At 45.1% G+C, this 25,004-nt stretch overlaps 1 protein-coding gene across 1 annotated transcript; it reads right to left on the bottom strand.

The window, feature by feature from the left end:
• Positions 1-24,496, bottom strand: CLEC19A (C-type lectin domain containing 19A). The gene is made up of 5 exons (XM_065536759.2): positions 24,288-24,496; positions 11,291-11,456; positions 6,732-6,825; positions 3,236-3,368; positions 1-1,956 (listed from the first exon to the last, which is right to left on the bottom strand). Exons 1-5 carry the CDS (start codon positions 24,373-24,375, stop codon positions 1,877-1,879), a joined length of 561 nt encoding a protein of 186 aa, XP_065392831.1. The 5' UTR covers positions 24,376-24,496; the 3' UTR covers positions 1-1,876.
• Between the last annotated feature and the right edge of the window lie 508 nt (positions 24,497-25,004).

The following is a 25,004-nucleotide window of genomic DNA, read 5'->3' as shown; positions in this document are numbered from 1 at the left end:
TAATGTAAAATGTATCATTTTAACTATTATTTTAAAATGTACAGTTCAGTGGCTTCTTGTACATTTACAATATTGTGCAATGATTACCACTGTCTAATTGCAGAGAATTTTGGTCACCCCACAAAGAAATCCCATACTTATTAGCACTCACTTTCTATTCCCCCTCCACACATTCCCTGGCAACCACTAATCCACTTTCTGTCTCTACAGACTTGCCTATTCTGGATATTTCATATATATGAAATCATACAACATGTGGTCTTTTGTGATTGGCAGCATAATGTTTTTCAGGTTCATTCAGGTTGTAGTATCTATGGTTACTTCCCTCCTTTTCATGCTTGAATAATATTCCACCCTATGAATAGACCACATTTGTTTAGTCATTCATCTGTTGGTGAACACTTGGGTTGTCTTCTTTTTTTTTTGTTTTTATCAATAATGCTGCTGTGATCGTATTTTTTTGTTTTTGTTTTTTGAGACAGGGTCTTGCTCTGTCACCCAGGCTGGAGTGCAGTCACACAGTCATGGTTCATTGCAGCCTTGATATGCTAGGCTCAAGTGATCCTCCCATCTTAGCCTCCCAAATAGCTGGGACTACAGATGTGCCTTACCATGCTTGGCTAATTAAAAAAAAAAAAAAAATTCTTATGGAGATGGGGCCTTACTATGCTGCCCAGGCTGGTCTTCAACTCCTGGGCTCAAGTGATCCTCCCTCCTCAGCCTCCCAAAGTGCTGGGATTACAGGCATGAGCCACTACACCCGGCCAACCACTTATATTTAAATACCTGTTTCCAATTCTCTCAGGTCTAGATCTAGGAGTGGAATTGCTGGATCAGATGTAATTCTATGTTTAACTTTTTGAGGAACTGACAAACTTTTCTGCAGTGGCTTCACGATTTTACCTTCCCACCAGCAATTTATGAGTTTGGTAATATTTTTGTTTTCCTTTGAAGAACCAGCCTCATCTTTGAGCCCATGTGGTGGTGGGAATATTTAAGATGTATTCTTGGCTGGGCGCAGTGGCTCATGCCTGTAATCCCAACACTTTGGGAGGCAGAGGTGGGTGGATCCCTTGTGCCCAGGAGTTTGAAACCAGCTTGGACGACATGATGAAACCTCTTCTCTATTTTAAAAAAATACAAAAGTTAGCCAGATGTGGTGGCACGCGCCTATAGCGCCCTGTAGTCCCAGCTACTCCAGGGCCTGGAGGTGGGAAGATCACCTGAGCCCGGGAGGTTGAGGCTGCAGTGAGCTGTGATTGCATCACTGCACTTCAGCCTGGGCAACTGAGTGAGACCCTGTCTCAAAAAAAAAAAAAAAAAATTACCCTCTTAGCAAATTTCAGGAATACAATACATTATTATTAACTATAGTCACCACACTGTACAGTAAGTCTCCCAAACTTATTAATCTTGTTTCCAAAAGTTTGTATCCTTTGACCAACACCCCCTCCCATTTTCCCCCACTCCCAGCCCCTCTGATGATGTGACTCCCACCCCATTTTTTCCAAAGAAGTGCAGCTAAGCAGGAGCTAGTCACTTAGCATATGCCAAAGTGATTGCTTCAGGGTGGGCATGTGACCTGAGCCAGGCCAGTGAGATTCAACTCTGAATCAGAACAACCCCTGGATTTTTGTTACTTGGGTCAATTAAAAAAAAAAAAAACTTAAAAAAATTAATTAAGCCAATTTGAGCTGGCTTTCCCGTCACTTGGCCAAGCCACCACCCTGTATAATTAAGATCTGCTTGTTTAAAATCTCTGTCCAAGAGATTAACCTCCCATGTTTGTTTTACATGTATTCAATGTCAGTTCTACACTGGCTACAGCTACAAGGTGATACTGGAGTTGCCTTCACACCAGTAGGACGAGACAGGATCAATGAATGGTCAGAGATGGGATTTTGCAGACAAAGGGGAACTTCCGGCTGCAGATGTTATCATTCCACGATCTCAGAGCTGTGAGGGAAAGAAGCAGAGAGTCTGGGTGAAAATCCATCCGCCAAGATAAAATAATCCCACCACTCCTCTGAAGTAAAAGCCCTCCCCAGTAGGCCTCGTGTCTACACTGGCAGCCCTTTCTTGCTGATACTTGACAAGCCTGGTGTCCAGCCTTACTCTTGCATAAAGCTGATCCCGGCTTGTCACCTTGGATGGGAGGACGAACTTCAGTCAGAGGCTTGGCCCAGCTCTGGCTACCAGGCTCCGGGAGGGCTCCCAGGAAAATAAGCTGTTCTCTACCTCCCTCCCCTAATTAGGAAAAGAAAAAAGAGCAAAGAGGGAATAACAATTAAGTGTCTGGGTCTGGAGCTCTGTAGCTCTAGGTTTGAAACCCAGCTTTACTACTTAGCTTGCTGTGTGACCTTGAACAAGTTGCTGAACTTCTCTGAGCCTCATTTTCCTCATCGGCAAAATGGGAATATTGTTTCTATTAAGACTGGTATGAAAGTGATGATTCATCATGATGCTGGTGATTGCTAATACCGAATACTGAGCATGGCAGCTGTTCTATGAACACTATCTTCTTTTTTTATTCACATTAACCTGTGAGTTAAGTATCATTAGCCACATTTTGAAGATGAAGAATCTGAGGCACCAAGAGGTTAAGGCATTCTCTTTGGGCTACACATTAAGGGTGGAGCGGGGGTTCATACAAGGGCAGTCAACTCCCAAGTCCATGGTCTTGCCACAGTGCTATATCAACTGTGCCTCCTTTAATCTACACAGCAGTCCTGTAAGTAGGACAAATTATTAAGCCTATTTTATAGAAGAAGAAACCATCTCAGAGAGGATAAGTAATTCTTTGCAAGGACACAGAGCTAGAAAGCAACGAGGCCAGAATTTGAATCCAGGTCTATACTCTTGTCACTATGTACACCTTCATGCCACCCCAGGTATGGCTTGCTTCTAATATTCAGTAGCAGAAGCCTGGGGAAGGGGCTTGCACTTTGGTGTGTTGGTGAGCTGACATGGAAGCACCACCCCTTGACTACTCTCTATGCAAGTCTTTTTCCCCCCATGCTTCTATTTATAATGTCTTCTCATCCAAGTTGGAGTCTAGGTGTCAACCAAACCCCATTTAATGTTGTTTAAAGCATATCCACTGTGGAGAATGGCCATGCCCGCAACACCCTAGTGACCTCAACTGGTCTTCAAGGTGCTGAACAATTTGCCAGTCTCAGGCCCTGTGATGCCTCCCAAGCACCCCTGCAAGAGCCTTGGTCTCAGGGGTACCCACCACTGGTAGGCCTGTACCATATCTGAACGCAGTCTTCTTCTTCTGGGTCCACGTGGACACCATCATCTGGCTGGCTGCCATCCCAGTAGCTGTAGTCATACGATGAGCCATCAGTCCATTCGAACTGCCCTTCCTGGGAGGGTTCCATGGAGAAGAAGATCAGGCATTTGAGCCAGCCAGCTCCAGCTCAGACATCTCAGCAACTCAATTTTTAACACCTCTGCACAGATGTCCTCACTGAGGCTACTGCTATCTGATACTACTGCTACCAATCTGATACTACTGCTCTTATTACTACTATTACTAGCTGCCATTTGTTGAGGGCTTATTATGTGCCATGCCAGGCACTTTACTTGTTTTATCCTCACCATTCTGAAAAGCAGGCATCATCAGCCCTATTTTACAGATAGGAAAACTGAGACTCAGATTGGCCTATTCAAATTCATACAGCAAATAAAGTATTAGTGCTGGGAATCAAACCCAGGTCTATCTGAGTCAAGTACCCAAGACCCCTAACTACTACACTTTGCCAGTGGATGGGAGTCACTCTCCATCTGTTTTCTTTTTGTCTAAATAGTCCGTGTTTTTCTTGCCTAAGGTGGAACTGCTCTGTCCAATTGCAAGAAAAGTCCTGTTGGGAATTTGATTGGTGTTGCAATAAATGTGCAAATTAACTGTGGAAAGAACTACATCTTTGCAACTTGTCCAGGAACAAGAGCCATTTCTCCATTTATTTAAGTTTTAAGAAAAGTAACCCCAAAGCACTGATGATTACAGAGCTCACGTCATATAATGGGAACAGCATGCTACTTCTGAGAGAGAGACTAGAGCTTGTGGTCCTATGTCCACCCGCTGCCTAGCTCTGCAACCTGGGCAAGTTACTTAACCTCTCTGAGCCCCAGTTTCCACATCTGTATGGTGGAATTAATATATCCTTTAGAGAGTTGTTGTGAGGGTTGAACAAATTAAAGCACGTGAAGGACTTAGTACAATGCCTGACACATGGTGCCTAGCTCTGAAAAGAAGAAAAAAAGGAATTTTCCTGTATTTTTTGTTATTATTATTATTAGGTCTTTTAATACAAGTTTCTTTAACTCTCATTTAATGTAGTTATAATCCAATTTTAGAGTTGCTATTATAAATGGACATTTTAGTGTTTTTAAAATTATAACTTCTCTATGTGTTCTGGCCAGTTGAAGTCTATTGATTTAAAACATCACCAGGCATGATAGCTTATGCCTGTAATCTCAGCACTTTGTGAGGCTGAGGTGGGAGGATCACTTGGAGCCAGAAGTTGGAGACAATCCTGGGCAACATAGCGGGACCCTGTCTCTACCAAAAATTAAAACAAAAAATCCAGGTGTGGTGGCTCCTGCCTGTAGTACTAGCTACTCTGGAGCCTAGATTGGGCAGATTGCTTTAGCCCAGGAGTTCAAGGTTGTGGTGAGCTGTGATCGCACCACTGCTCTCCAGCCTGAGCAACAGAGCAAGACCCTGTCTCAAGAAAAAAGACAGGAGTGCGGTGGCTCACTCCTGTAATCCCAGCACTTTGGGTGGCCGAGGCAGGTGGATCACAAGGTCAGAAGATCGAGACCATCCTGGCTAACATGGTGAAACCCCGTCTCTACTAAAAATACAAAAAATTAGCCAGGCTTGGTGGCAGGCGCCTGTAGTCCCAGTTACTCGGGAGGCTGAGGCAGGAGAATGGCGTGAACCCAGGAGGTAGAGCTTGCAGTGAGCCGAGATTGTGCCACTGCACTCCAGCTGGGCAACAGAGCGAGACTCCGTCTCAAGAAAAAAAAAGTTAGGTCTGACCGCGAGACTCCATCTCGAGAAAAAAAAAATGTTAGGTCTGACCACACTGTTACTTCTGCTACTTTAACAGCAATTTTCATCATCCTTAATGAGTTCTTTTAGTATGCTAAGCACCACGGTAAGCTCTTTACATACATTAGCTCACTTGTTTTTCTTTTCACAAGGCACTGTTATTTTCATCCCCATTTTACAGACACAAAAACTGAGGCCCAGAGAGGTTTATTTTTAATTTGTGTAAAGTCACCTACCAGCCAGTAAGCGGCAGAACAGGAACTGGCACTGGAACCTTATTCCCTATAGTGCCCTGAGCAACGCAAGAAGTATGCATGCAAAATACAGACTCAGTATGCAGTTTGCCCAGGAAAAGTTTGAGGACAAAAATCTCCAGGTGGAGTTTGCTATGACATTGCAGAGGGTTCAAGTTACTCTCTTCAGCCTTATTATACACCCACCCCTACCCCACTCTGTGCTCTAACCACAATGGTCTTCCTTAATTAACTTGCTTGAATGTGCCACGACCTCCCCTTCCTTAGGATGTTGACCCATGCTGTTCCCTTTACCTGGAATATACTATCTCTGGCTAACTCCTATTTACCCATTAGACACTGACTTAAATATCTCTTACCCAGGAAGGCTGTGGCAGCCACAGAAGTACATTGCCCAGCTCACCTTCAGGAGGACCAGCAGAAAGCAGAGTTGATGGACAGCTCCAGCTCTCCTGCCACCTTGGATTCGCTGCCTTGTTTGTGAGAAGGACATGCCTCTGCCTCTTTGGAGCTACCATTGCATTCACAGTGAGACATGCTTCCTCCAGGCTGTTCCCAGTGAGTGACTCAGCATGTCGGGGTAATGGTGCTGGCGCATTCCTGCCCAGCGCAGGATTCCACTCTTGGGCATCTTTGCTTGGGGACTCCCCACTGGCCTAGCCAAGACTTTCTCAGCACTGTGCTGTGACCTGAGGCTCTCCCTACCCAGTCCTTTCTCTATGATCTCCTTTCACATGTCTTAGAGCCACAGTGTTGTCCGACGTCCTTCCCTGCCTACTTATACCTCCTTCCTCCTTTTCGTTCACAAATATTTCCCCTCCAACATCTGTTGCACATCTAATCACGTTTTTGTGTCTTTTTTTTTTCCCCCAAGATGGAATCTTGCTCTGTCACCCAGGCTGGAGTGCAGTGGCACGATCTCGGCTCACTGCAACCTCTGCCTCCTGGGCTCAAGCAATTCTCCTGCCTCAGCCTCCTGAGTAGCTGGGATTACAGGAGCCCACCACTGCGTGTCCAGCTAATTTTTGTATTTTTAGTAGATGCAGGGTTTCACCATGTTGGCCAGGCTGGTCTTGAACTCTTGACCTCTTGATCTGCCCATCTCGGCCTCCCAAAGTGCTGGGATTACAGGTGTGAGCCACCACGTTCCGCCTAGTGTCTTTTATTTTTTTTTAAGAGAATCCTAGCCAAACAGGTTTTCTTTGACCATGCTATCTGTTCCCATCATTTAGTAGGACATCATTAAATGTCTTTCACAAATTGGTCATGCTCTAACTGTGGCGTCTTGGTGTCTGATTTCTCTCTGTGTGCTGTGTGCATAGCTGTGACCTGGCACCAATGTGAAAAGCTTATTAAATCAAAATAGAATTCTGGTTGGAGCTTCCAAGGGGGCCCAATGGCCATTGCTTTCTCACCTGTCTATGATCATGAAGGCCTGTCCAGACGTCAGCTGGAATGCCAGGAACACAGCTGTTCACGAGGTCATACACAAAGACATTCTCCTCCCAGCTGTGAATTTAAGAAACATAGTAGCTAGTTCCTCATTGCCTCTTTTCATAGAATAGAGTCAAAAATTGAAAGCAATCCTTGTTTACCTTCCTGGACCAAAGTAAATAGATGATATAATCCAATTTGGCCTTCATTTTTCATTAAGTCACCCATATGTGGCCGGTCCTACATGGGCATCTCTGGATTTGACCTATGCCAGTTCAAAGAAGGACTCAGTACTGCTACCCATCCCTTAAAATTTAAATCCGTCTCAAAAACACTAGCAAATGAAGTGGATTATATTGAAGATATCTTGAAGAGACAATGAAAGGAGTTTATATTGCATTGTACACATTACATAAATAAATAAAAGTTGCCACTAGTCATTTCTGTTCTCTCTCAAAGACCCTCCTTACACTGCCCTTTTATAATATATCCCCTTCTCTCCTAGTCTTTTTTCACATACCATCTCCAAAATCTCTGTTTTCCTGGGAAACTCAGTTCTAGGCTTCAATTTGCATTGCTCACTTAGCAAAACCAGGCCCCTCAGTTAACAACCCACCATCCTTATAAGTCATGAGTGTCTTTTGAGGGGATTCTTATCCTCTGTTTCAAAGAGCTTATCAAATAATTCACCCATCCAAAGCAATCAGTGGAGGACCCTGGTGACAGTCCACTGCCAAAAACAACAAAGAAGTAGAGATGGATGGATAGATTGATGAATGAATGGATGGATGAATGGATAGATAGACAAACGGATGAATGGGTAGGTGGATAGGTGGATGGGTGGGTGGATGAATGAATACATGGATGGATAGATGAATAGATAGATTGATAAACAGACAGAGAAGTAGAGAAATGAACACATAATTATTTTCATCCTATCATTAAAATGTTTCTTGAGCATTGACTTCACGCCAGGTACTGTGCTGAGTGTTTTATGTGCGTGAACTAATTTTAATTTCATTCTCACAACAAACAGGCACTGGGGCAGATACTACTGGTTGTCTATCCCATAGCCATTCCTAATCCCTTACCCCATTGCCTTCATTATGACCCGGAAAAGCCAACTTTTATTTTCCCAGCTCCCTTTGCAGCTAACACTGGCCATATGACCAAGCATGGCCAGTTAGATTTAAGGCAATGTTTGTGGGGACATCTTGGAAATATTTTTCTCCATGATGAAAGGAGGGAGGTATGCAGAGAAGACCCAAATTTCTAGCACTGCCCTTTCTCCTTAGGTTGTAGCCATGTCTGGACACAAAACTTGGAGCTGCTGCATTGAAGATGCTGAAGGAAAGCCAAGACAACTTCTCGTCCAGGGCCCATATCAATGAGCCTGAAAAAGGTAGTTTGTAGAGGTTAGAAGAACGGGCAAGGGATGTGACAGCAAATGGACAACTGGTAGGCACACTTCACATATCGTTCACAGATCCAGATGACAGATCCCACGGAACAAATGATTCCCACTATTGGCTTCCACATGCCACTAAAAGGTGAACTTTAGTATGTCAAAGAAGTCAATACAGAATGATAATAACCAGCCATAGATCTAATACTTCACTTCAAAACAGGGCCATGTTGATGTACCTTTTGTGTTCCAACAACGTGTATCTTCTCTCATCAACTTCAATAATTCACTTCAAAACAGGACTATGTTGAGGTACCCTTTATGTTGCCATAAAGTGTATCTGCTCCCGTCAGCTTCTTCCAAATGACTGCTCTCTGAAGACTGCCACCTAATCTAAAATACCCACCATTAGAAGGTTTCTTTTTTCTTGAGGCATTGGTAGTAAATCAAAGCACCCATATTTATTCTCTTTAGTTTTGTGTTAGTGAAGTGGAATTGATTGCCAATTAATTCCAGATTAGAAACGCTTAGAATTCTGGCACTCAGAATTTGTCTTAACACAGTGCTCCAGCCAGTCACATGCAGGGAGTTACTTGACATATACTCTTGGGGGAAAGGAAAGGCAAAAGAGAGGAAGGAAAGAGGAAGAGTGAGACAAGCCTTGCTCACTCTCAGAAAGATGAACTGATATGGAACGTTAAAAAAAAAAACTGGCCTCCTTGAGGCAGAATTGTAATGTATTGTAATTAATAAAAATAATAACGACTCCTACTGCTGGGCATAGAGTTATCCAAAAGCTGTATAAAGACTTTAGATGCATGATCACCTTTAATGCCTCACAACTTTAAAAGATCAGTGTGATTATTGCTATTTCCAAGTTGAGAATTCTTTGGCTTAGAGTTTAAGTGATTTGGTCAAGATCGTGCAGGTGCCGGGCGCGGTGGCTCAAGCCTGTAATCCCAGCACTTTGGGAGGCCGAGACGGGTGGATCACGAGGTCTAAGAGATCGAGACCATCCTGGCTAACACGGTGAAACCCCGTCTCTACTAAAAAAATACAAAAAACTAGCCGGGCGAGGTGGCGGGCGCCTGTAGTCCCAGCTACTCCGGAGGCTGAGGCACGAGAGTGGCGTGAACCCGGGAGGCGGAGCTTGCAGTGAGCTGAGATCCGGCCACTGCACTCCAGCCTGGGCGACAGAGCAAGACTCCGTCTCAAAAAAAAAAAAAAAAAAAAAAAAAAAAAAAAAAAAAAAGATCGTGCAGGTAGGAAGTGATGGAGCTGGGACTAGAATCTGGAACTGCCTGACTCTAATGCCCTTAATCAATGCTCATACGGTCCCCCAGGGCTTTCTTCATTTGGAACATCTGCTGCCCTCATTCCCTAAGCTTCCCAATCTTTCAAGATCCTGATCCAGGACCAGTACTTCCAGGAAAGCTTCCATGAATATCTTCTATCCAATGCTTGACCACCTGTAGCCCAAAGTTCCTCTTCCCCCAGGGGCTGGCTGGTTAGTTTGATTCTCCATGTTCAAGGTCTTTCTGATGCAATTGAGGTTGCAATTTCAACGAGGGCTGTGTAGAGAAAAGCCTTGATTTGAAATCACTTCTGCGTTCGCTTTTTATTGCATAGATCTCATTTTCCTCTGCAGGCTAGGAATTCTTTGAGAATTGACGTCTTCTGTCCTTACAGGTGCCAACTCTGTACTGTGCTGTGCTCTCATAGCAGATTTCATCCCTGAAGAATGTCTTTCATAGGACTCCATGTTAGCTGGCTTTCAGTTAATGGAAGGCACTTACGAGTCATTGGCAGATGGGTAGGAGGGAGAAACTAGAGTATTTCTTTCCCCCTCTGCTTGGGAGTCTCTGGCAGAGGCTGCCTCTCCTCCGTGGCTCCAGCACCCATAGGACTGGCCTGCCCTCCAAATGAGGCATGGAATTGGCTTTCTGCTCCTATGTGTCTCTAGTTTGCCTCACTACTCCCTTTTAAGTTCTGAGCTTCCAGCACTTGCCTGTATTATCTGTTTTAGATACATGTAGTGGTTCTGGTTTTCCTGGTTGGACCCTGACTGTCTCAGTATATTTCTCAGCCCCACTGAAAATGCACTGGTTGTTCAACACATCTGTTGGAGGAAGAGATGTGTGGATTCAAGATGCATTTGGAAACTAAGATAAAGAACCCCTTCTCTTTTTTTTTTTTTTTTTTTTTTGAGATAGGATCTCGCTCTGTCACCTAGACTGGAGTGCAGTGGCATGAACATGGCTCACTGCAGCCTCAACCTCCTGGGCTCAAGTGATCCTCCCGCCCTAGACTACCAAGTAGCTGGGACTACAGAGGAGGTATTTACCTGGAGAAGATAGGGATGGAATTCCCAGCAGGGGGAATAGAATGCCCAAGAGTATGCAGAAGTAAAAGAGCTGGACCAAATTGGAGAACTCTGAGATGGTCAGTGTGGCTGGGGCTTCGGAGACAGAGGAATGTGGAAGGAGGCCTTGGAGGGTGGGCTATGGAATCTGACTCCACACATTCAAAACTGGTTTCTCCCACTTAAGAGCGGTGTCATGTTGAGCAAGTTACTTACCTTTTCCGAGCCTCACCTTTCTAATCTGTAAAATGAAGATACCTATGTGATATAGTTTGAGGGAGCTTTAATGTGATGATGTACATAAAACACGTAGCAAATAAGTGTCAGTTATGATTTCTTATATTCCTTACATCATATTCTTTATATATGTAGTATATCAGTTGTATCACAGGATACAGAGCAGAGGACAGCACAAGATTGACACTTATAAAGGTGGATCTTCCAGCATGCTGTTTGCTACCCCTGCTGAATGCTTTGCCTTCTATAGCCAAGGATGGTTTCAGCGAGAAATTGGGTTGGATTAAAAAGTAGCTTCAATTGGCCAGGCACTGCGGCTTATGCCTATAATCCCAGTACTCTGGGAGGGTGAGCGGGGAGAATCACTTGAGCTCAGGAGTTCGAGAGTGGCCTGGGCAACAGAGCAAGACTCCATCTCCACTTCTTTCAAATAGTTTCAATTACCAAAGAGAAATGCCAGTTGGAAATACCATTTTCCATCCCATTTCCCAAAGAGGTGCTTAGTTGAACTATGGGGGACTGGGGATCCCACTTACCTGTGGATGGAGGCCAGCTTGGCGGACTTCCTGCCCACAGAGAACTCAGAACAGTAGAGGTCGGCCTCAGCCCAGGTCTTATTAAGAGGGAAGAATCGATAGCAGTGTCCTTTGAACTCCATCCAGAACAGGGGGCACAGGGAAGGCTGGGGCAGCTCTGGCAGGGCTGGGGGCAGAGAGGAAACAGACTGGGAGGAAGGATGGCAGTGCTGACATTGTTTCCATAACTTAGTACCTATTTTCTTTTCTTTACAATCTTTTAATTTTAATTTTTTTTTTTTTTAAAGACAGGGTCTCGTTCTGTTGCCCAGGCTGAAGTGCAGTGGTTTGATCATAGCTCATTACAGCCTCCAACTCCCAGCTCAAGTGATACTCCCACCTCAGCCTCCTGAGTAGCTGGGACCACAGGTGTGCCCCACCATGCTTGCCTCATTTTTCGATTTTTGTTTTGCTTTGTTTTTGTAGAGACGAGGTCTTACTATGTTGACCAGGCTGGTCTTGAACTCCAGGGCTCAAGTGATCCTCCCGCATCAGCCTCCCAAAGTGCTGGAATTGCAGGCATGAGCCACCAAGCCCTGCCTGTACATAATTTTTTTTTTAATTTTTTTTGAGACGAAGTTTTGTTCATGTCCCCCAGGCTGGAGTGCAATGATGCGATCTTGGCTCACTGCAACCTCCGCCTCCCGGGTTCAAGCGATTCTCCTGCCTCAGCCTCCCGAGTAGCTGGGATTACAGGCCTGTGCCCAGCTAATTTTGTATTTTTAGTAAAGACGGTGTTTCTCCATGTTGGTCAGGCTGGTCTCGAACTCTTGACCTCAGATGATCCACCCTCCTCGGCCTCCCAAAGTGCTAGGGTTACAGGCGTGAGCCACTGCGCCCGGCCGCCTGTACATACTTTCAAGAGTGAAAGTAAAACATGTCCCATTATGATCTATGCAATTCTATGCTTGAGGTTCAAAAAACATATACATACCTACATTTTACTAAATTATAAAAATAATACATGCACATCATTGAACACCTGGAAAGTGTTAATGCTTTGATACGGTTTTTTCTCATGTCACATTTGTATGTAGTGATGTTTTAACGTAATGTGATTATATGGTACTCTGCATACCAGTCGGTATTCTGATTTCTAAAAATTGAAGAGTATAAGCATTTCTTCGATGTTATTATACATTTTTATAAACATTGTTTTAAATAGCTCTTGAATCCTCTACTGAGTGGCTCTCCTAGAGTTTATTTAATCATTCTCTTATTTTTAGATAATTAGATAGCTTCTCTATTTTTTTTTAACTATTACAAATAATTCTGAGATGAGCAGCTTTGTGCATAAAGCTTTTTTGGCATTTCTGCTGATTTTCTGAGGAGAGATTTTTTAAGGCTTTAATACAATTTGCTAAATTGTCTCCTGAAAGCAATTTATCCTCCCACAATGTTTGAGAGTGCCCATCTCACTTTGCCCTTGCCAGAGCTCAGTGTTATCACTTTCATGGCAATCTGCAAATTTTATAAGCAAAAAAAGGTTATCTTGTTTCAATTTGCAATGCTGGGCTATCTGGCAAGACTGCACATTTTTCCACATGTTTATTGCCAAGCTGTAGCCAAGACTATTTATATCTTTGCCCATTGAACTCCTGGAGTTCAGCATTTGTTCTTAATTCTAAAAAGAAACAAATTTTAAAAAACCCCATGTTTGAGACAGTGAAGTTCTCTCAAGCCTCAGCCCCCCTGACAGCTTCTTAAGAGATACTTTTTTTGGAAACCACGACTCAGGATGACTGGCGAGAGGACACAGGCAAGCTGAGAACCTTTCTCATACTAGGTTGGATGGCTTATCCATGAAGACAGGCAGTGGGCAGGGGTGGAATCTGTTAGACTGGGGTTGAGAAGCCTGGGTCCTACCCCCAGCTCTGTATGTGACCCGCTGTGAGATGCTGGCCCATTCTTTCCCACCTTGACCTTCAAACTAGATGATTTCTGGGGTCCCTTTTGTAGCCATCCACTCAAGGGTGGGTGAAGGTCACCCTTTAGTGGAATCTTTGCCTTCAAGCCACTATAGTGGTTGGCTGAGCTCATGAAGTAATAAAGTAGTGAACAACATTCACTGAGCATTTGTTATAGTTTACCTGTATGCCAAGCACATATAGGGAAACTAAGGCTAAGGCAGGCTGAGTAACTTGCCCAAGATCATCCTGCAGGTAAGTGGCATAGTAAGGATTTGAACCCAGGCTTCCTGACTCCAAAGTTCTTGCTCATAAAGTTGGCATGATGCTTCATGATGGGAAATTAGCAGGTCTAAGAATAGTTCACGGTCTTTATAGCACCTGCTTCATGGAGTTACTGGGTCAACTGATTGGGCCAAATAAATTCACCAAATACTTGGGATATGTGGATTACACAATGTTTGGTTCTTAATGATTAGCTCAGGGTTTTATAACCAAGACCGATGGGCTGCAGAGATTCAGCGAATTTCCCAAAATCAAATGCAAAATTAAAAGTGTGTGTGCACCTCTGTGCATTTCTCTGGGGAAAGAAAGGGACAGTTGCTTTTATCAAGATAGTTATGCTAGGCAGGTAGATTCCAGGCCATGCTTCTCAGGCCTGGTCAGTGCCACTGGCCTTTCCCCTTTGACCAGAACAGCCTCTCCCCAACCCCAGCAGCTGTGCTGACCAGGGGTACCTCCCCACCCCTCCTGGTCAATCCTGGCCAACTCTCTTTCAATACATGCCAGTATCCAAACTGGAGCCTGTTGGTTCAGAATTTGCTTTCTTAATCCTCTTCTATATGGCAAAAAGAAGGAGCTCTGCTTGGGGAGGTAAGTGGGCACAGCACCTTGGCCTGTCCCTACCCTTTTCTGGAACTCAGGTCCCTCCTTTCTTGATGGAGAGCATTGGTCTAGGAGGACATCGCCTTGATGCATTAAAGCGCCAATGGCCAAGAGAGTTGATGGACCCTTTGTAACACTGGGTGTTGCTGAGCTCTTTGTGGGGACTTTTGAGCACTGCCTACAACACAAAAAGGCTACACTGAATTGCTGCCTGGGTTCACTTTTTTAGCAGTTTCTCCGTTAGCATGGATAAGAATCAGCGAATCATTTCTACCTTCTTTCCACTCAGTAACCAAGGACGCTCATCCGTGAGAACTTGGATAAGTTTGTCCAGGAGTGACTGGGATGACTCAGTATTTGCTGGTGATAAACCACTTTTCTCACTCCCACCTGTCCTAAAATTACTTGGCACCCTAAATACTCATATTAGAGATGAAAGTAGGGTGACCAAGCCATCCTAGTGTGCCCAGGACCATCCCAGTTTTAAAATCAAGAGTCTTGGCTGAGTGTGGTGGCTCATGCCTTCAATATCAACACTTTGGGAGGCCGAGGTGGGTGGATTGCTTGAGTCCAGGAGTTCGAGACTAGACTGGGCAACACAGTAAAACCCCGTCTCTATAAAAAATACAAAAATTAGCCAAGAGTGGTGGAGTGTGCCTGTAGTCCTAGCTACTCTGAGGTGGGAGGATCGATTGAGTACGGAAGGTCAAAATTGCAGTGAGCCATGATCACGCCATTGCACTCCATCCAGCCTGGATGATAGAGCAAGAGCCTGACTCAAAATAACAACAACAACAATAACCCTGAGAGTCCCACATCCTCGGTACCCCCACAGTTCCCAACAAACTGAAATTGGTTGGTCACTCTCGAACCGTGAGGGGGAATTTTATCCCTGCCCCTTGCCAGGAGACATTGGACAATGTCTGGAGACATTTTTGGTTATCACCACTGGAAGTGGTGGTACTAATGGCATCTAATGGGTAGAGGCCAGGAATGCTGCTAAACATCCTATATTGAACAACTCCCCACAACGAAGAATGATCCAACCCAAAATGTCAGAAGTGCCAGGATTGAGAAACCCTTCCCCAGATGGAAGGCAGGACTCCAAAAATGTAAAATAACCCCACAGCACAGCAACATGAAACATCACAGCAAACATTCACATTTCTTAGCCTGTTCCTATTTTCTTTAACAAAAATTAAGACACAGCCCCCGCAACTAATGAGAAGTATAGTGTGGGCCATTTGTCTAATTTTAGAGTTAAAATGTATTACTAATCCTAGCCCATGGCTTAAAAGTACTGAAGACATTGCTTTAACATTGTGTTTAAATTTAACGACATGGACCTCACTGAAGAAGTCTGCAGAAGGGAAGTCTAGCACTTTCTCCCCTGAGTTTAGAATGAAGTAAACTTCTTTGTCATCTCTCTCTGACCGTAGGAGGATTTTTTTCCCCCTAGTTTCCCTTCCACTGAAGATGAAACTCTACATGAGTTTCTGCACTAAGAAAGGGTTCGAGTTTCAATTTCCTGCTTCAGATAGCTCTGACTTCACCTCCTATCCCGTGCAGGTGTTAAAACCCCAGTCCAGGCATTATGGAGGCTGATGCCCTACTCAGGGCTCTGGAGCAATATGCTTGCTTTACTCTCTATCTCTATCTTGGTTTCTGGCCCCTGGGGACCCCCCTCACTTCCTTGGAAGTCCAGTCTAACTTTAGCAGGATGTTTGCAGATGTTCACGTGACCTTTCTGCAGGGCGGTAGTGGGAAGAGTTCGTAGTCTCAAAATCACCATATTGTGTAGTCTCTGCTCTCTTTGTCTTCTACCTCTTTTTTTAAAATGAACTTTTTATTTTGGAATAAATTTAGATTTCCAGAAAAGTTGTCAGAAAGTACAATGATGGTTACCAGAAGCTAGGAAGGGTAGTTAGTGGGGAAGGCAGGGGAAAAGTGGGGATGGTTAATGGGTACAAAAATACGGTTAGATAGAATGAATAAGATCTAGTATTTGATAGCACAACAGGGTGACTACAGTCAACAGTAATTTATTATACATTTAACAAAAACTAAAAGAATATAGTTGGAGTGTTTGTAATGCAAAGAAATGATAAATGCTTGAGGTGATGGACACCTCATTTACCTTGATGGGATTATTACACACTGTATGCCTGTACCAAAATATCTCATGTCCCCTGTAAATATATATACCTACTATGGCCCATAAAAATTAAAAATTAGGCTGCGTGCAGTGGCTCACACCCATAATCTCAACACTTTGGGAGGCCAAGGTGGGAAGATCGCTTAAGCCCAGGAGTTTGAGACCAGCCTGGGCTACATAATGAGACCCTGTCTCTTACCAAAAATCGGCCAGGCGTGGTGGCATGTGCCTGTAGTCCCAGCTACTTGGGAGGCTGAGGTGGGAGGATCACTTGAAACCAAGAGGTCAAGACTTCAGTCATCTGGGATTGTGCCACTGCACTCTAGCCTGGGTGACAGAGCAAGACCCTGTCTCAAAAAAAAAAAAAAAAAATTAGAAGTTTCAAAGATAGTGTGTGGAGAGTTCCTGTATACCTTTCACCCAGTTTCCCCGGATGTTAACATCTTAAAAAACTAAGAAATGAGCACAGGTACAACATGATTACCTAAACTCCAGACGTTACTCAGTGTTTTCCTTTTTTTGTGCTCAGATCCAACTTAGGATGTCTGTTACATTGACTCTACCTGCATGTTTTTTTTTGACATAAACTACTCTATCTAGGATTGGCTGGGATGAGACAAAATCGACAAGAATTGGCTGGCATTGCTCAGAATTTCTTAGCATGTTGGATAATTTGCCAAAAATAATCTCTTTTTTCCTCTCCTTACAACCCATCAATTTTCATGTCATGTCTATTCCGTCTCCTAAATTCAGTTCATTCTTTCTTCTCCTTCTGCATTCTTTTTGACCTTTTTCCATGAAGACCTTCTCAACACCTTTTCGCTGTTCTTCCTGCTTTGTCTCACCTCCCAGGTCCGGAGGCATCCTTCCTCCTTGGAACAGCCTGACCTCATTTCCCTGAAGCCCTGCAGGTGTTCCCTTTGCCCTTGGGAACTGCTTGCCCCTCGCTTATTCTCCGTCATCCGCCCCCTCCTTACTCTGTGCCCCAGGTTTGCCCACACTTTTGCCATTTCTCAAAGACACGTTCAGACCTTTGCAGATCATTCCGTTAACCTGACTGCAGCCAATTCTGTTTCTCCTTTGAGTCTCTGCTGCACAGTGACTTATTCAGGGAAGATGAGGTAGGAGCCTCTGATAGATGCTTTTAGAGCCCCTTGCACCTCAACATTCACACATTCCTCCTCTATCCCCATCAGCATCTGTTGTGATCGTTCCTCTCCCCCTGGTGCCTTGGCACATAGTAAGTGCACAATGACTAGGCTTGAATGCATAAATACATGTAGGGAATCAAACACCACTTCTTGAGGGCAACCTGTTGGGAAAACAGTGAGAAGGCTGTGTGCATAACTCATGCCTTTGAAACCAGGGGTCCTGACGCTGCGATGGCGTTCCTGGAGTTTTTTTTTAACCAAGTCCTGAAATCACAGGTTGCCAGATCCTGGTTTTGCATATTGTTTAGGACAACAATTGCTGCGAAGGCCAAACTCAGCACCCCCTGGGACCTTCAGACTCCCAGGCCCCACTCCAGGCCTTCCAAATCAGAGTCTGTATTTTTACAAGAGCCCCAGGTGATTCTTGTACACGTGAAAATCTGGGAAGCCCTGGTCTATAGTGTGCCAGACTGAAAGATGGAGCCTGTGGAATTACTCAAGATGGAGCCTGTGGAATTACTCATTCATTCATTCATTCATTCTCTCATTTGAATAGAGCCTGGCAAAGAGGAATTAATAATTAATTAAATGAAAGGGGCTGAGTGGAGTGAGAAGGGGAAAAGGGTCCTTGGTCCTAAAGACTGTGGATATTTCAAAAAGAACCCTGGCCTCCAATCCTGTCTGCTCCTCCCAGAGTGGAAAACAAGCTCCTTGAACCATTGACACCCCGCCTCCCCATTCTAGTCCTTTAGGTTTTCTCCATTGAGTAAATGGTGGTTATGGATGCCAGGGGTGAAATATACCAGAAAATGGGGCTGTGACAGGTCACTGCTCAATTACTCCCCTTTCCAACAGGGCAGGCGAAGGCCTTTAATTGGGAGGACCTGGGAGGCAGAAAAGAGCGCTGGCTTGCGCTGAGATGATCATTAACTCCAACCTGCACGGCACTTCCCCCTCCTCCTTTACCTCTTGGGTTTAAGGAATTGGGAATAGAAGGCCTTTCATCAGCCTGACCCCAAACCAGCCTCTGCTAATCTGTCTCTTGTGAAGGGATTTCTTTAGCTTTAGAGCTTGACAGTCAGGTAACCATGGCAACACAACAGCCAGCGCCAGCTCTGACTCAGCATTCACTGTGTGCCAGGCATTGTGTTAAATGCTTGATACAGAAAAATGCACTCAGTCTTCACACATCCTACCAGGTAGTGCCACTATCACCCCCACTTCACAGATGAAGAAACCAAAGCACAGAAAGGTTGGCTAACTTGCCCAAGATCTCACAGCTCCCAGCTGGGATTTGAAGCCAGCCAGTCTACCCCCAAACCTAGAGAGTCCCACTGCATGTAAGCCCATTTCCTTACACCAATCTTGATGGTCTGGTCCTTCATTAATTCCTTTATCCATTCAACAAGTACTATTTGAGCAACTACTTGGTCTCAGGTAGTAGGTTACAAGTTGAAGATACTGTGCGGTATACTACACAGATGTGCCTTCTGACCTCATAAGCCTTATGGTCTATGAAGACCAAAATTAAGAAAAATAAGCACAGGCCAGGTGCAGTGGCTCATGCCTGTAATCCCAGCACTTTGGGAGGCAAAGGCAGGAGGATTGTTTGAGGCCAGGAGTGTGAGACCAGCCTGGGCAGTGTAGCAAGACTCCACCGTTACCAAAAAAACCTTTTTTAAAATTAGCCATAGGTGGTGGCACATGCCTGTAGTCCCAGCTACTCAACAGACTGAAGAGGGAGCATCACTTGAGCCCAGGAGTTCCAGGCTGCAGCAGGCTATGACCATACCACTATACTCCAGCCTGGGCAACAGAGCAAGACCTTGTCTCAAAAAAAAAAAAAAAAAAAAGAAAGAAAGAAAAAGCAGTGCAAAAATAAAGATGTCATTAACATGTAATTTGTGGATGTGTGTCGTGCCAGCAAAAACTTCAGGGAGCAGCCCCCTCGATTATTTTGGAAACTGGTTGTTGGCCACTTTCTCTCCCTAGTTGAACTGGTGACTGCCCTGTCCCCATCTTCAAGGATCCCACAGGTGATTATGACAAGGCATCATGAGTTCCCTTCCTGGATGGGGGAAAAGAGGATGTTGCCACAAGAACCCCTAAAAGTGGAACACAACCCTGACCTGGAGATCTGGGAGGCTTCCTAGAGGAGGTGCTGTCTCAACTGAGCCCCGGAGGATGAACAAGAGTTAGAGAAAGAGTGTTCCAGGGGAAGGGCACGGCGTGTGCAGAGGTCTGGAGGTGTGAGAGCGAATGGAGCACTGGAGAATTAGAAATGGTTTAGCATGGCTGGGAACTTGAGAAGGAGAGGAGGGAAGAGATGAGACTGGAGGTGGGGGAGGGAGAGTGGAGGGAGAGAGGCAGAGGGGAGGAGATGCACAAAGGGGCTGTTGCTCTGGAAACCAGGAGGCCAAACCACCTGGTCTTTTCTTTCAATTAGCAGCACGAGAGGGCCCCAAGGTCCCCCAGCTGGGGTGGGGGTCAAAACCTTTGGGAGCTCTGAGCTTGTTAGGGAAAGAAAACACATCAGTGGAATTCAGGGCTCCCCCCTACCCCCACTCTTTTTAAAGGAATAAATTGTCACCTTCCTACTCAATCTGGCTGCTGGCTCCCCTGGCCCCAATCCAGCCACCCACGAACGCACTACCCTGCTGCCGCCTTTTCAGATGAGTCTTGGGACCCAGCCAGGAGGGGAGGTGGGGAGGCTCAGGGGCCACATTTGTCCACCAGGTCCCCATACTGGGCCCCAGACACTGCCGGGGGCCGAAAGAGTGTCACAGACTCTGGGAAGGTGGCTGCTGCGTTCTGAGGACTCGGTCACCCTCGCTGCCCTCCTGCTGTCCTACGGGTTCCACTGCCTCCTTCACAATGAGCCCTGGCTCTGGGAAGTGAAACTGGTGGCTCCATGTCTCTCCTGTCTAAGCTTTGCTGCCCCTTCTGTGAGTCACTCTTGAGACCACATGAAACAGGGGGAAAAGCATTAGGCAATTTCTTATATTGCTAATTATAGCAGCCATTCGTTGGGTGTTTAGTATGTGACTCCTGGAGATCAGCCTAGGAGGGAGTATCGATATCATCCCCATTTTACAGATGAGGAGACTAAGGCTCAGAGAGGGTAAGTCACTTACTCTCTTGGCTCAAAAGTGGCAGAGCCATGATTGAGACTGTATCGAGACTTGAGTCTGACAGATTCAGAAACTCCTGAACAGACTAGCGCCTCTAAAAGATATCTTCTTTCCAGTCTTCGTTTTCTCATTTGTGAAATAAATCTATTAAACACCAAATGTAACAATTAATTAAGCAAATAAGTCGATGTTTCCTGGGTGCCTATTTGGCTTGAGGTCTGTGTCCTCGGGTTACTCCCAGTCTGGAAGAAGGAACTTGCACATGGCAGAGTCATCGCATACTAAGTATTCTAGAAGTATGTACAAAGTGACCATAGAGGAGTGGCAACTGGACAGAATGTCCAAGGGACACTTTAGGATCTGGGCTGCTCTAGGAGGTAGGAACACTGTTGCCTAGGTCTCTATGCTCCAGGTTCAGAGCTTGGACTCTGGAGTCAGATGGTCCTAGTGGGAAACTCAGCTCTTTGTGCCTCAGTTTTCTCATCTGTACAATGGGCATGATCATAGTGCCTACTTCACAGAAAAGCCAGTTCCAGCTCAGAGGTAGGGATTCTAGTAAGTATTAGATATTATTACAGTAGAAACAGTCTGGGTCCCAGAACCTTTCCCAGAGCTGAGAGTGCAATGCCAGGCTCTTGGACGGCTGAGGGAGAGGCTGCATAACTTGACTCATTCCCCATCTACGCTTCTGAAGCCCTGCAGAAGCAGGTCCTGAGCTTCAAAACACTTTGCTATAAATTTCCTTTGCTACAGAGAGTTCTTGGGCTCAGGAGTCAGGGAAAGGAAACTTTTTGATGGTAGAAGAAGAATAATAAATGTTTACGTAGCTCTTACTCTGTGCCAGACACTGTTCTGAGGACTTTACATTCATTAATCCACTTAAACAATGAGATCAAAGGCAGGTTCAGAGAAAAGGTTTTGGGAAAAGGATTTAGTCTGTCTAAATCCTCCCAAGTCTCTAACAGATGTCTAAAGAGTTTTTTTTTTCCTCCAAAACATAGGGGGTGGCCAAGTTGTGCTATTTGCATATGTTTGCATATGCAGGGAGTGGGTGATGAAAGGTCTGGAGTAGTCAGATGAATGACCCATGACCTGTGCCCTGTTATGCATTGTACCTAAAGGCTGGGGGTACACAGAAGAAGATGAAAAACCAAGCCCATTCTCAATAAGGAGGGCCTTGGAGGTGCATGTATTCTCATGGTCTGCCGGGGCCCACAGAGACCCCTAAATCCTCCCTACAACATACCAACATGCATGCTCCTGCTCACATGCACCCATAAACTCACACACATTCCCTCTGTGTTGAAATCACTTTCCTCTAGAGAATCTATCTGCATAGGCTGAAACTGGGCTTCCTGTAGGGCTGGGAACCTGAGAAGCAGTAGAACTGCCTCTTGGACAGTGATGACCATGGTTGGCTCAATTGGCCTCTGTAGCCTCAGTTTCCATAGCCGCAATATGGAAAGGTTGGGCTGAGTGGATTTCTAAGACCCATCCTTCCAATTCCACACTCTGAGCTCTCCCAGGTAGCTGAGATTGACACAATCTCAGTACCCTTATCTATAGAGTAGGGATGAGGCTTGGGGACTGATGTTCAGAAGTTCCTTTCAATGTTGAAGACTTTTGTCAGAACAGAAAACTGTCTCCTGGCCAATTCTGGCATAACATCAACAACCACGGTGACAAACATAGTAATGTTAATAACTCATTTTTCAAGTGCTTACTGTGTGCTAGGCACTTCACTTGCATGAGCTCATTGAAGATCTCCAAAACCCTTGATAGGGACCCTTGCTATCCCCACTTGGGGCTCAGAGAGGTGAGGAAACTTGAGTCTCAGACAGTTTCCATGGGCACAAGCTAGTGAAGGACAGAAAACACCCCTAGTTACTCCCGCTTTCAAACTCAGTCTTGGCCCCTTCCCACTTTTGCTGGGCAGAAAGGCAAGATCTTGGGATATACAAGGCAGCCTGCAAGGATATTTTGTTCATCTTCTCTGCTGCTTGCTTACTGCACTGGTGAGGAAACTGAGGTCCAAGAGTAAGGATGCAAGTCATTGTTATGAATGGAATGTTTGTGTCTCTCCTCTTCCCTGCACCTAATTCGTATGTTAAAGCTCTAACTCCCAATGTGATGGTGTTGGGAGGTGGAACCTTTGGGAGGTGATTAGATTTAGATGGGATCCCATCCTCGTGATGGGATTAGTGCCCTTATAAGAAGAAGAGACCAGAGCTTTCTCTTTCTCTGCCATGTGCAGGTACAGTGAGAAGGCGGCGATCTGCAAGCCAGGAAGAGAGTCCTCACCAGGAACAAAATCTGCCGGCATCCTGATCTTGAACTTCCCAGCCTCCAGAACTGTGAGAAACAAATGTTTGTTGCTTAAGCTCCCCAGTCTGTGATATTTTGCTCTGGCAACCTGAGCTGAAGAATACACTCAGAGAGTTTAGGACAGACCTGAAACCCCTTGCCCAAATGAACTAAGACTATCCCTTATTGTTACCACTAAGGAAGCTAGAGTTAAAACAAAAAGAAAGAAAAGAAAAGAAGGATATCTAGTCAAATTTGATTTCAGGTAAACAACAGATAATTTTTAATATAAATACATCCCATTTAATATTTGGGGCATGCTTACACTAAAAAAGAATTTATTAATATTTATTTACCGGTATTTTATCTGGCAACCCTATCAACCCACTGTTTAAATTCACCCTAACAGTATCACAACCTAATAATTTGGCCTTATGAGAATCTCCATCTTAGTATTTCATTATTAGTTTTACTTGAATGGGGATTTAAAAATGATATCTCTGCCATTGCTATGACAAATAAATCCATATATGAAGGTTATTATGAGGATTAAATAAATTCATATCTGAAAAGGGCTTAGAACTGTGCCTGGCACATAACTAGGGTCATGTGAGTCTTAGTTGTTGTTATTGATATTGCTAATATTATTATTTTTAAACAAGCCTGGAAAGAACCTGGTAGAGGTGACAGTCAAGACTCTCGGCCACCAAATTATGGGATTCAGAACTCTTCTTATGCAGATGAGGGTCCCCCAGAATGAGTACCCCAGCCTTCCTATTGCAAAGTGGAAGAAATTGAGCTCATTTGAAGACCTTCATCCTCCATATGGGACACTGGGAGGCCACATTCCCAAGGCCAACAGGTTCTCATCCCTGGGGATGCCCCACAAGGCTTGGTGTTGCTGGGCCAGGCCTCCAGGGAGGCCATTAGAGGGACAAGTGTCCCTCCCTGGACACCTAACCTCTGGTGGCAACAGCAGCGGCTCTGAAAGCTCCCTGGGAAGGCTGTCGCAGCCAAGGTGGGGCTGGGGCCCAGATCCCTCCCAAAACTACCATGTTCAGACCTTTCTGTAGTGCCAGACACCGTGCAAAGCACTTTCTCCATGTTATCTCATCTGCCTTGCACAGTAGCGCAAAGAGAATGCCACTGTGACCCGACTTTCTAGAAGCTGAGGCTCAGAGAAGTTAAGAAACTTCTTCTATGTCACACAGCTTGTAAACTGCAAAACTGGGATTTAAACCCAGGACTTTTTGTGTCTGGGCCTAGAAGAGTGCCCGTGATAAAGGTGGTAGGGGGAAAGCTATGAGGAGACTCGGGTCAGGGCACCCCAACCCTCCAACAGAAGCAGCCAGGCCTCACCGATATAATAAGTACCTGAGAGTGTACGCCTCTCCACCTGCTCCCAGCCCTGGTCCCTGCACTTACCTGGGCTGATATTGATGTCTGTTTGTGGAAAGGCCTGTGCAGAGTGGAGGGTCAGGACGGCTGCAGCCCACAGTGTCCACCTTTGCATCCTGAGCTCCTAGAAAGCAACCTCCCAGCCTGAGTAGATGAGAGAGGCTCTTTGGCTGGAGCTTGGGTCCAGGATTGCTCTCCTAAGGTCAGATGGAGCCTGGCAGGAGCTGGGACAGACTGGATGGACTCCAGTCCCCTCCTCTTTTCTTCCTTTTCTCCTCCCTCCTCTTCACACTGCTGGAGACAGCTCAGAATGACAGGTGAAAGCAAAGCAGCCCTAGGCCAGCCCCCCTCAAAGAACCAAGAGACATTTTAGCTCCCAGTCTTGCCCCTGAACCAAAAGAAATTTTAGCTCTCAGTCTTGTCTCTGAGCCACCCTGTGGCCTTGGGTGAGCACTTCTCTGAGACTCAGTTTCCTCCTCTGTAAAATGGGATAGTAACGAAACTCACATTCCAGCCTGTCACAGGAGACAAAGTATCTCACCTCCCTCAGAGTAAATATGTACCAAAAGGTAAAAATACTGCAAGTCAGCATTGAGTGCAGAGGTCTCCTGGGCCATGGATGTCGTTTATTTGGTCTGCAGTGTTTTAAATTCTAAAAAATTTGTTAAGGTATAAAACCAAGAGGTGTTAGGTATAAGTCGGGATTTCTGCCTTCTATTGGAAAATCGGAAGATCTAACAAAAC

This window comes from Macaca fascicularis, chromosome 20 (genome assembly GCF_037993035.2).
Source record: "Macaca fascicularis isolate 582-1 chromosome 20, T2T-MFA8v1.1".
Taxonomy (NCBI): Eukaryota; Metazoa; Chordata; class Mammalia; order Primates; family Cercopithecidae; genus Macaca; species Macaca fascicularis.
The sequence above is the reverse complement of the archived record's forward strand: the minus strand, read 5'-3'. Positions and strand labels throughout refer to the sequence as shown.